At 33.7% G+C, this 13,205-nt stretch overlaps 1 protein-coding gene across 1 annotated transcript; it reads right to left on the reverse strand.

Moving 5' to 3' along the window:
• Nucleotides 1-363: 363 nt before the first annotated feature.
• Nucleotides 364-9,868, reverse strand: LIG4 (DNA ligase 4). The gene is made up of 2 exons (XM_051984173.1): nucleotides 9,697-9,868; nucleotides 364-4,199 (listed from the first exon to the last, which is right to left on the reverse strand). The coding sequence occupies exon 2, from the start codon at nucleotides 4,169-4,171 to the stop codon at nucleotides 1,436-1,438; it is 2,736 nt and encodes a 911-aa protein (XP_051840133.1). The 5' UTR covers nucleotides 4,172-4,199; nucleotides 9,697-9,868; the 3' UTR covers nucleotides 364-1,435.
• Between the last annotated feature and the right edge of the window lie 3,337 nt (nucleotides 9,869-13,205).

Consider the following 13,205-nt stretch of genomic DNA (forward strand, 5'->3'; position numbering starts at 1 on the left):
TTCTCACTATTTCCCTACTCTAAAGCAATCTCTTTACTGAGAATTTCTTATGCACTTGTATTCTAATTTACACTCATTTTTATGTGCTTTACCTTTCCTATTAGACTGTAAGTTCCTTCATGACAATGTTAATGTTTTATTTATCCTTCCATTTTCATCAGAATCTAGTATATGCACTCTGACCCACAGTAGGTGTGTGATAAATGTTTGTTGAATTTAATTAATTTGAACACTAGGGATATAAAAATGGAATTAGATTTAATTTAGCTAATATGTTGCTTAAGACAATAGTACATGTGGTTGTCTAAAGTTTAGTGATTACTCTGAACTAACACATCATTTTAAATAAAAATGTCAACAAGGTTTTTCTGCAAAAAACCATATACTTTATTTAAATAAATACAACAAAAGCATATAACATCATTTCTAAAATACTTAAGAGACGTCTATCATTACCATTTGTACTGATTTTTAAATTGCATTTTCATCTTGTGATGAAAAAGCAGACTTTGCAAAACATTCAAAGATATTTAAAACAGTATTCAGTCTCCCAAAATTGGTTATATAATTTTAAAATATAATAAATACAATAATCTCCTTATGTAGTTCAAATATGAATGTTTTTAAAAATGACAAAATAGCTTATTTCTCTACAAAATATAATACAACAGTTTTTTATCTGATTAATTTTGATTAATGCAGACAAAAGTATCTTCTTAAAAACATAAGAAACACAACTTTTGTTTAAAATTAGAGATGTTTAATTTTATTATATCTAGATCCCAACTTTAATTATCCAAAATATTAAGTCTAACTCAGTTCTTTCTACTTTACCTAAAGCTTGTTGTCAACTTATTAATATACTTTACTATCAACTTAAAATTAATGCCTGTAGTTGGATATTACATTCTTATTGTAAGAAAGAAAACATGACCATCAACTAAGAATTAAGAAAATCTGTAGTATTATATTCCTTCATGTTGAGATATGTGCTAATTCCAAAAGTGTATTTAAAAGCATAAATTAAAAAAAAAAGATACTTCTGTCATTTATTTAGCAGCTATTATTTAAAAAGGTCATTTTAATTATTTCAGATATTTGAAAACATATTTTATTGCTACTTAATTAAAACTTCTAGTTCTCTTGAGTTATGGTCTGTAATCATCTTTGTTTAACAAACAGTAATTATTTTGTTTTGGTCATAAAAATCACTAAATATTAATTTGCTGAAGATATTTATTCCTTCATCGTTTAATCATTCAGTTACCTTTCAATTTCTGAAAAATTAAAACTGTTTTGCTACATCTATTAATGCTCTGTAAGCACAGGTTTTGAACTTGTAAACATTAAAGATATATTGAATAAGCTAGTTATACCTACCTCAGTGAATCCTCTTGGGCAAAATGAAGAGCTTTGCTTATCAGGAAAACTAATTTTAGATCAAGTAACAATTTTCTTCCTGCAAATTACCCTCTTTCAAAGAATCGGTCACCCAAAGGTCTTGTAAGATTTTATACTTTTTCTTAAGAGTCCTACGAAAAGCTTTAAATTGCTCAACACGACTATGATCCTCCCCAATGATTACATGGGACACTCCTTCTTCTAAACATGAAATAACCTGTGCTCCATAAAATCGCAGCTCCAGAGCTTTAATGGACAGCCTGGTTCCCTGGATTTGTGTTGTGAGGTCATTAATAATAGCATACATATCCACATATATAACACACTGTCGGAACATACTGAGAGGGTTGTTATCCCAAGAATACCGATATTCTAAATCTGTAATTACTGGAGACATTTCTTTAGGACTATTCTCCTTAACGTTTTTAATTCTTGAGAATACTTCCTTCAGTTGTAGCAGATCTGTATCAGTAAAATAACTGTCCCCATAGCAGTCATATTCACGGGCAAAATGTTCTTTTGTGGATGGACACATGTGAATCATAAAGCAAGGCTGCCATGGAACATGCTCTTTGGCCTTAAAACACTCTAAGAGCCATTCTGCCTTTACCACATCATGCTTGTTTGAAGAGATGATATTTTTTACTCTCACATTCTCAGTACCTGCAATTATACAATATGTGTCTGGGCCAGGGTTCTGTACAATACAACCACCCAATTCCGCTATGCAATTTTCCAGACTGGGTTTTGAATGGCTATCTATTCCACTCATAACACAAAATTCCACATCTTCAAATACATTCGAAATTTTGTTTATGTTAGAAAGATCAGGAGCTTTTAAGTGCTCAATAATTGTAATAACTTTCTTTTTTTTAACAGCTTTCCGTTTTTTTTCCTGTGGTTCTTCATCATCACCAGCTATAAAAAGGTGTTTAGTAGCAAGCTTTCCAGATGCTTTTCCTCTAAGGTTTTCTAATTCATTCAGAGTCATACACTCATACCACTCTTTATCTTCTCTTATCTTTTCAATGCGAGGGAAGCGTAGTGTACAATCAGTTTTATACATATCACTGCTGACAATTTCTGCTGCTTTAATTTGAACAATGACAGAATTACAAGGCTCGATATAAACTTCTGGTTTCTCTGTACCACACAAGATGCTATTTGGTGGAGTTCTTTTATGAAAAGGTTTCCAGTGTTTGGATAATTTCAAACCGAGGTCATATAGTTCTTTCATAGTGTATCCAGAACCAACACGACAAAGAGTATGAAATACAGAAGGTTTTTCACCAGGAGGGGGTGTTTCTGCTACTGCACACAAAAAATGAGACATCATTCCTCCCCGAGAACCTTTACCCCAATAACCACCAACAATTAAAATATCCAATTCATCCATTAACTTATTTATATACTCTGGCTTAATTTTTAACCATCCTTCACCACGTTTATCTGGTTTGTAAATGGAAAGTGGATTTTTAATCACAATTCCCTCCTCACGTTTATCTATTGCTTCATTTAAAGCATCAATGACTTCTTTTTTAGTGTTAGCCTCTGTTTTTTGTACCACTTCTAGTCTACCTTTTATTGGTGTAAAAACACTATCAATAATTTCATACCTTTTTCTCAAGGTCTCATGTCCCAATTTTTTATTATTGACCATTAACACATCAAAAACACAATAACATGTCTGTAGTTCAGAATCTTCTACCATTTTTTTAATATCAAACTTATTTCCCTTCTGCATGAATATTTGTGTGTTGGGATTATAGGCCATCATCTCACCATCAAGAATACAGTTCTGTATGTTCGTTTTGAATGCATTATGAATAAATGGTGTTAAAGAACCTTGAAGGGAAGAGTCACCAAATTGTTCGGTGTAATCATATCCATTTCGAGAAAAGAACTTATACACATCTCCATCTTTGTGCATCTGCATACGCTCACCATCTAGTTTTGTCTCTATGTAGAAACTTTGATGTTTCATGTCCGTTTCAATTCGCTGAATATCTGCCACAGCAGCTAGCATTGGTTTAAAAGCAGAAAATAATGTAATTGAAATATCACTGAGTCCAACTGAAGGATCATGAAGTTCCCTGCATACTTTTTCTAGATCAGTTGTAACATTATGCAACTCAGCAGCATCTCTGTGAAAAAGAGAAAATATAGTATGTTGGCTAAAACCCAGTTTTAAGTCCTTTATAATCATTCGGATAAGCCACTTTTGTTCAAGAGCAGAACTCTGAGTTATGAGCTGAAGAAGGTTCTTCTTTACCAGATCCTTTCTATTGGCTGACTTGCTGCTAGCAATCAAGTCTAAAACATCATTGACTTGCTGTATGGTTAAGCTTCCTTGCTGTGGACACCGGGGCTTCAACACAAAGTATGCAATCATTGCAAAGTCTCCAGCATCTCCACGAGTTCCAGTTGGTGTTCTGTAATTTAAAAGTTTCTGAGCATCTTTTCCTTCTTTTGGTAAATTAAGCAGCTCAATATAAAGTTTAGCAAACATGGTTTCTTTAATTCCATAAGCCATCCTTTCTCGTTCCAGTTGTGGAAGAATAAGTCTCATGGCTGGATAAAAAGAGTCTGTGACTTCTTTTTCATTTTTATGAATAGCATCATGAAATTTCCGCCACGAATCTAAAAATTCCTTAAAGTATTTGATTTTGTCTGGACGGGATTTACTTTTTTGTATTCGTTCTAAAGTTGAACATAAATCTGCAAAAGGCACCTGTGATGCTACTGTTCGTGAAGCTTGTGAAGTGGCCATTACAAAGTTAACAAATCCCTTGATTTACCTATCGGGACAAAAACATAGTTTTAAGAAGATAAAATTAGGCTATATGTTCATTACAGGTTTAACACTATGAGCTTTCTTATTGTTCATAACAGTCAAGCCTATGTCATCAGTTGTTTTGCTTCAATTTTAAACATCATAAACAAATGCATATGTAGAGAGCCAGCTATAAGCCTTGCCAGTAGGACTGGTAGGTGATTTAATATATTTTGATAGGGTTATAGTCACAATTTCACTAGTCTTTTAAACTATAGCTGATTTTATATATGTTTTATTAAGTTACTTTTCTTTTTAAGATAAATTGATGGAATTTTTTCAAATTAATTTGTCTTTTCAATGTCAGTCATGTGATCTTTCTATTTCCATAAGAAATCCACAACTTTATGTCCAAGATATTTTTCAAGATCTTAACTGTTTTCAACTCTCTCATTCAACAAGCATTAAGTGACTACTGTGTACTAGACACTTGGGTACAAAGACAAAAATTAAACTTTTTTCTCAAGAAGTTTACATCTGTGGGGAGAGATAATATGTACACATGCTAGTATATATAAGATATATACAAAAGAAATATAAACTAAATTTGTGGGAGGGTGAGAAAAACTAGCAGCTGGGAGATTTGGAAAGGCTTCAGAGGACTCAACATTTGGGCTGAGCTTTGAAGGCAATTAGAGATGACAGTGGAAAGCAGACCAGGCATGAAGGAAAAATGAGGGAAGAATGGAATGTTGTGTGAAAGACTGCAAAAAGGGCAGTGTGGCTGGCTTGCAGAGTATATATAAAGAGGAATAACATCTAACAGGATTGGAAATAGAACTTGAAGTTGGGTTGGGAAGAATTTTAAAAGTCAAACAGAGGAGTCTATATTTCATTTTAGAGATTATAGAGCCACTAGAGTTTGAGTATGACAATAACACATTCAAATCTGCATTCTGGTAATAATTTAAATGCTTTATGGAGAATAGATAATATTGGAGAAAGACTGAAAGCAAGAAGATCAAATATAGAAGGTCAATGCAGCAATACAAGAAAGGTATTATGAAGGGTTTTTTTAGTAGAGAAAAAAGATAGATGCTTGCATCTAACTAATTAGGGCAAAATAAACAAGATTTAATCAGAGATAAGAATAAATATGTAGAGTGAGGGAGAATAAAGAATCAAAGATAACAATAAAATTGTGAATTTGGGTAAATGGAAGGAAATTAGGAAGAAGAATAGGTTTTGTTGAGAATGTTTATAGACCATTCAATATAAAATGTCTAGTAGGCTGCTGCTGACATGGAACTTAAAAGAGAAGTCAGGGATGAAAATATAGATTTGGGAGTCATCTGCATAGAGTTAATAATTGAAACCACGGAATCCAATGATAGGAAGTCAATTTCCTGCCTGAATAAGTATTCTATCCTCCTGCTCTAGAACCTACATGCTTTATATGCATGTTAGAAAAACTGGAGGACACCACAAAGAATCTAACATTAAGGATGCTATTCCTTGATGTCTAACTTTTATGTGATATACTCCTTCCTTCCCTCTGTCCTGACTTGTCATTTAGTTTCATTTCTCTTTTCTTGACAAAAATCCAATGAAATTACAAAACTGTCAGAGTCCAGTGTAAGATACAGTGATGAAGAGAGGGGCCATTTATTCTCCCTATAGTTCTGAAATTCTAAAATACTAAATATTTTTTCTAATTAACACTTGGAATACCAGTTTTTCATCATCCAAAGCAATTATTTTTTAGAGTCCTATGCTAGTGCCTCAGCACGGCATGTAAGTGACACTGAGTTCTCAAATGCTATGCCAACAGAGTACTAGTTATGGCAGGAACTATCAAACTGTTAAAAGAGTTTCCAATATGATCCTAATAAGAGACATTGTCTACTTTCTGCAAGACCCTCATCATCAATGGGCAGATCATTTGGTGATTAATTCTTTGGCCATGGCAACCCAATAAAACAACAACAACAACAAAAGCAGAATGGCCCTCATTTCTATGTAGCCATCTCTTCTGCTACTACAAAAATAATGGTAGACTGGTATAAGGTGACAAAGAATCCTACGAATTGCAAAAGTTATCATTAAAAATGACAACTTACATTTATATGTTTCAAAGTTTGAAAAACATTTATATTGATTATTTTATTTGAGACTTTAAAATCTTGTGAAGAAAGACACTATAGGTGTTATTAGACACATTTTGTATATGAGAAAACTGAGATTTTATATTTCAGAGAAGCCAAGTGATTTGTCAATAGTCACAAAATAGTCACAGATCAAGGGCAAGATCTGACCACTGTCATTCCATAATCAAATCAAACATACATTTTACTACAATTTTTAAACTAAAATATTTACTACTGATAATTTGAATGTCAGATTATTTTCAAATATCTAGAACTGGCACACTACTAGACACTCTTAACCATATCAATATTGACAGCCCCAGTTGCTGCTAAATGTCCCATGGGCATTTCTGATGGTGCATCTCATTTCCTGGCTATCTTCTCAGTAGCTGCCATTAGCATTACTCTTTCCTCCTCTATAATTTCAAAGCCACCATCAAATAAATCAGCACTGCCATTGCTCTTGAATCTATTCTTCTGTGGTTCCAATTACTATCCCAGTAACTTTCCAAATCAAAATACCTTCTACGAGGTTAACAGTTCCCTATAAATGTTGTTTTGTACTATTAGAATGTTAGCTCTTTACTGACAGGGACTGTTGCGTGTGTGTGTGTGTGTGTGTGTGTGTGTGTGTGTGTATGTGTGTATACATATATATGTGTGTGTGTATATATATATTTTTTCCCATTAATTCTTAGTTCAGTGCTGTATAAGTGAGTACTTACCAAATAAATTTTACTCATCCATCCATCTATCTTAAAACAATATGTCTAAAACAGAACTCATCATATTTTCATCCCCTCAGTTATAACTTCTTTATTTGGGTTGAGGTATCATCATCCTTACAATCACCTGAGTTTACAACCTTGAAGTTACCTTTAACTTTTCCCTCTCCCTTGCTCTTCACATCCAGTTAAGTGCCATATCTTATTAATTAAACCTCTAAAACATTAATACCAATCTCTCTAATTCACACAACTACTACCATAATTCAAGCATTTAAATTATCTTGCCTGGATTCTTATGAGACGTAATTTGTCCTTCTAACCAAGTCTTTTCATCCTCCAATCCAATCTCCACACAGCTAGGAAAGTAACATTCCTAGATCACAAGTATAACTATGTCATTTTTTTGCTAAAGATAATTAGTCAATTAAAAAAATAGACCCCAAAATCCAACACTATTTGGCTTTAACCTACTTTTTAAGGTTTACTCTATATTACTTTCCATAACTCTGTTCTATGAAATCAGCCTACATGCTATTCTCTATACATGAAATTCCATCTCTGTGTCTTTATCTACTCGATTCTCCATGCCTAAAATATATTCTCAACTCATTAATGCTCTGTAGAATCAGTTCAAATTCCATTAAGCAGGAAACAGCCTAATCCCAGTAATAGTTACAATTTCTAGACTGTTCTCCGTCAGAAATTATTTTGAATGTTTTTTGTAATTAATTAATTAATAACATATTATTCTTCCTATAAAATATATAACATGATCATCACTGTCTAGTTCAGAGACTAGCAGAAGATCATAGACTTAAAAGGTAGTTCAAAGACCATCTAGTCTCAGAAAACTAAGGCACTGTGATTTGACCAAAGTCATGCAGTCGTAAGTAGGTAGTAGATGTAAACCCAGATCTAATAACTCAAATGTAGAGCTCTTTCCTATGCACAACTTATTTGGAAAATATAGTAAGAATATTTTGGAAAAATCGTAAGTTACTAATAGAGGAAATTTCTGAAGACTTCAAAATAGACATGTATGAAAGACAACAACAACAACAAAACATGACATAACAAGAAACACTTATTTATGTTACTTTGAAATTTCACATTCCAGTGCTCATGACAAGGATTTGCAAAAAGACAAACAAGAAAACAATTGAAGCATATAGGCCAAAATCTGTTCAGAGAAAGAAGAAAAATTCCATGAAAAACTAGATAATACCCTTAAAATAAAATTAATCTTTGTCTTAATACCCAGTGACTCCAAAAAAAAAAAAAAAAAAAAAAAAATTGGTGAAGAAGGGGTAGTAGAAAAGGTGTTGGAAAATGTCAAAAGAAAAAGACAAAAGTGATCAAATATAGCTTATATCTATACATCAAGAAGATTTTATTCATCAAAGAGCTAGGAAGCAAGGGACATGCTGAATACCAAAAACAACCACCAAAAAAAAAAAAAAAAAAAAAAAAAAAGGAGGAGAGAGAATGAATTATCTCTTAACAGACAGGAAACACCTGTTTAACAGTTCTAGAACCATTTCTGAATCAGCTTGTCTTTATAAAATCAGACTGTTAACCTGTTAAGAGTAAAGATGAAAATTAATATCAAATAAGAATAAAAATGAGAAGGCATGATATATAAATAAAATAACTTCAACCAACCTATTCAGGGGATCAAAAAATTGACCCCTTCTGCTATGGGAAAAAAACAAAAGAACAAACATTAAAATAAGTTATTATCATTTCTTAAGGAATTTTACCCAATGTAAATAAACTCTTGCAAAAGAAAACTAAACAAATGCAGAAATTTTTGCCTTTAAACACTTGATATCTGTGCTAAGATGACTAAGATGACAACTAAGGATAACAGGTATTTAGAATAGTTTTAGAATATAAATTTGTATGATCTTAGGGAGGGAAAAGTATTGTTCCACAAAACATCAAGGAGCCATGAAGGGGGAAAAATATGTTTATAAAAAGCCTGATGAGGAATTCAATTAAGCCATCATGCCAAGAGCATTTAAATATGAAACTTGAAGGCTAACTCATACACATAAAAGTGACAAGATGTATCCAGATTACTATAAAAACTGCTCTCTCAAGCAATGCCAAATAGGTTACCATATTTAGCCTCTAACATCACAACCCCCAATTTGCTGTAAAAATAGCACTAAAGAGGAGAACAGTTAGCCTAAAGCAAGAAGACATAGAAGTGGTTCATGCTAATGTCAATTGAATTTTGATGGCATGGAGGAATTAATCATCAATATATCAAAAAGAGGGAACAATGCTAAATACTTGGCAAAATTAAGATATTACCACCAGCCAAAAAATGGCCACTGAGAATACATCAACAACTGCTAACATCTTTCATTTGATTCTGATCACTTCAAAAATTTTTATTTTAATTATCATCTTCATTATATTTTGAGCTAGCTGAGAGCAAAGACTATCTCTACTTTTTTCCATTTATGTCTCCTCTACTTAGCACAGGCATACAGTGGCCACTTAATGCTTTTTCATTCATTCAATCAAGCATTCATTCACTTATGTTCAAGTCACACAAAAAATTTTGAAAGATACAATAGAGATATCTTTACTGTTGCCATAATTATCAATGAAGCATAAATGAAGCAAACATGCTCACCAAAGGTGTTAGCCACCTTCATTGAAGATGAATACTGCAAAGTCCAAACAGAAGGATTCTTTATGGAAGGTGATGTCCTTCAAATGCAAATCCAGAAACACAATGCAACTCCCTAAAATCAGATCCAAAATCATTCTTATAATACCTTATTGGTTCAACTATGAAATGAGTTAAAATCAAGTGAATGAGGAAGGCCTAGAGAATATAATTTTATACTTATTTGAATGAATGTAAGCCATGTTAAAAAAAAAAAAAAGAAAAAGAAAAAAGAAAAAAGAAAGAGGGGCAACTAGGTAGTGCAGTGGATAGAGCACCAGCCCTGAAATCAAGAGGACTTGAGTTCAAATCTGATCTCGGGCACTTAACACTTCCTAACTGTGTGATCCTGGGCAAGTCACTTAATCCCAATTGCCTCAGCAAAAAATTAAGTAAATAAATTAAAATTAAAAAAAAAAAACAAAACTGCACACCCCATGAGAATTTAAAAAAGAGATGGGCTAGTCAAGTATCAAGAATCAATCTACATAATGTAGAAAGTTCTTGTTTCACTGGTACCCTCATGTTACAAGACATGGGGGGGAAATCACCAGCTAAATGGGGTGAACCTTTCTGAAGGATTTAAGGTAGGGATATAGACAAGGATAATACTGGAGGAAAAAGCAATAATCTATATACTACTTATTGGAGCAAGCTGTCATCTTATTATAGAAATAAAAGCAATGGAGATGGGGGGAGGTCAGCAAGAGTAGGGGAAAGTTACTAAGTTACAGTTTTTAGTTCATAGAATTGAAGATCTAAAGATGGAAGGACTTGAGAGGGCATGGAGCTGATTTTAAAAATGAGGACAATGAAGTCCTAAAGGTTAAGTGAGTCAAATTTACACAAATTAGTACAAATAGTATACAATAAGAGTGGGATTTGAATTCAGATTCTCAATCTTCACAAGGTCCTTCCTAAAATAAAAATCTTATTTCATTGTGCTTTAATATTTATAAAATGTTTTTTTTTTTTTTTCCCTCATAAGATGTCAATGAGGCAGGTGGTACAATAAATTTTATTTTCACAAAACAAACAAAACAAAAAAACCTATAGCAGTTTAGTAGAGGGAGAAAATCCTGCCTTTAATATTTACTATTTAACTTAAGTCAAGTTACTCAACCACCTGGGCCTCAGTTTCCCTAATAGTAAACTAAAGGAAGCGGCTCTTGCAACAGCTCCAGAGCTAGGATCCCATGATTCCATTACAGTCTATGACCTACTGCCTAACTTGGGGACACACCCTACTGAACGTCAGGGCAAGGAGAGGCTCCCAATTCCTCTAACTTTAAGTCCACAATTCAGAATCAGGTCCAGGTCCCTTCTCCCACGCATCCCCAGTCCTCAGAGGAGGCGTTATCAGCTTGGGGATTCGGTAACTGGGTTGGGGGGATGCTAGAGGGCCGTTAAGGAGGTTGCTGCCCAAAAAGGAATGCAAAGGGAAGAGACAACTATGCGATCCAAGAGTCGAGATGCAGAGAGGCAGAAGAGAAAGGAGCCCAAAGTCACTACCCCGCTCCCCTGCCCCGCCTCACTTTACTCCCAAGCTCCTCAAGCAGGCACTTCGGCAGGGTCCCAGCTCAGCTCAGGAGAACTCTCTCGCGGTAGCCGGCTCGGCAGAAACAAGAACCCTGCACAGGCGCAGTCTGGAAGAAGCCTCGGCTAGAAACCCTCGGCAGCTACTGCGCATGCTCAAGGAATCTAGCCCAGAAAAACCTGCTTGCTTTGTGGGATTTAAAATTGTAGACCCAAACGTTTATCACTTCTGATCGGAGCCTTTTCTTGGATCTAGAGAGCAAACTGAGACTTAGAGACATTAAATGATATGACCCCCAAATTAGCCAGAGCAAAGGTCTTGAATCCAGGCAAGAAAGTGTTGGGGATGCAGGACTCTGAAGAGCTGCTTTAGTATCCATTTTGATGATTTTTACTGATCATCCGAATGGGAAAATTTTCTCTTCCTCGTCCCTCCTCTACCTTACCCATATCCCAAAACCCACCACTCCCTTGCAATAGGTGTTTTTTGTTTGTTTGTTTGTTTGTTTTTTACGAAGAGTGACCAATTGTAAAGGAGAATTCTTGGCAGACAAAAATAGAAAAAATACCTAATCATGTAGCACGTTAAGGTTTGTGAAGGGCTTCTTCACATGTTATTTGATATTCACAACAATTTGTTAAGTAGTGTTATAACAATCCCCTCCTTACATATGAGGAAACTGAAGCACAATCAGGTTAAGTTTGAATTTGTGTATCTGATTTCGAATCTACTCCTCTATTCTTTGTGCAATCTACTGTCTTCTTCATAACACTAGAGACTTATCCCAACCTACTCCAATCAGAGGCAATTAGGCTGGGAAAGAAAGAAAGAAAGTTCTGACATCCTTTTCAAGTTTCAGTTTCCTCATCTATAAATCAGAATCAATAAGCATTTATTAGGCACTAAATATGTTCCAGGCATTCATAACTGTAGCACTAATCTCACAAGGTTATTTTGAGGCCCAAGTAAAATAGGTTAATTAAAAGAACTTTGTCTTTGCATGATATAAATAAAAAGCCATTTATTGTTTCAATTTAGAAACTTCAGTTCCTATCTTCACATCCTATCAAGTAACAGCTTTTAGTTAAATGGAAGAGATTATCAGTAACTCTTAGTAATAGAAGTTTACTCTGTTACAATACTGTCCTGTATTGCTTCTCTCAATTTTGCCCCACACGGTTTTATTCGTATATGGGGAGAGGAAGAGGGGGGGAGAGAATCTATATTAATCTGAGTTTGGATCTGTTAAATAACGTTAATAATAGAAAACATCTATTTGGGACAATTTTCCTAGAATGTCAGTCCAAGAATAAAAATCACGGTGGCTTCAAAAAATACATCAGCAACAATAAAACAAAATGAAAAATAAGAGAATTCAATTTAATCATTATTTATTGAGTTCCTTCTAAGGAGAAAGCACTGGGAACTTAAATACAAAATGAAAATTAATCATTTCCCTTAAAGGATTTATATACTGAGTATATTAACAAATATATGTATTTGCATACATGTATATTCACATGTAGTTAAATGTATAAATACATATATGTATACATATATTGAAATGTGATATTTTATATGTATTATGTGTGCATGTGTGCACATTTAAGTGTATGTACATATACATATATATTTAGATTGAAAAGTAAATACAATAAGAGTAAGCCACTGCTGACAAAAAAAAATAAAACGAGAGTGGTAGGATCCCTAACTGAAGAGATCAGAGAAAGATTCCTATATAAGTTACTATCTTAAAATGGAGAAGAAGTGACACTGGTCAAGGGCAATAAGAGGAAAAAGGTCTGAAAAGAAATTGAAATTTATATTTTAGTCTAAATTTTATCTGTTACATCCACTGTGCAAGGCACTCCCCTTTTTCGAGGCTCAGCTTCCTCAGCTTTAGTAAAACCAGGAGATTAGAATGTCTTTAAGATTC

Source organism: Antechinus flavipes, chromosome 3 (genome assembly GCF_016432865.1).
Source record: "Antechinus flavipes isolate AdamAnt ecotype Samford, QLD, Australia chromosome 3, AdamAnt_v2, whole genome shotgun sequence".
In the NCBI taxonomy this organism is placed as follows: domain Eukaryota; kingdom Metazoa; phylum Chordata; class Mammalia; order Dasyuromorphia; family Dasyuridae; genus Antechinus; species Antechinus flavipes.

Coding starts and splice junctions, on each gene's coding strand:
- LIG4 (XM_051984173.1), bottom strand. CDS start 4,171: ATGGCCACTTCACAAGCTTCACGAACAGTAGCATCACAGGTGCCTTTT.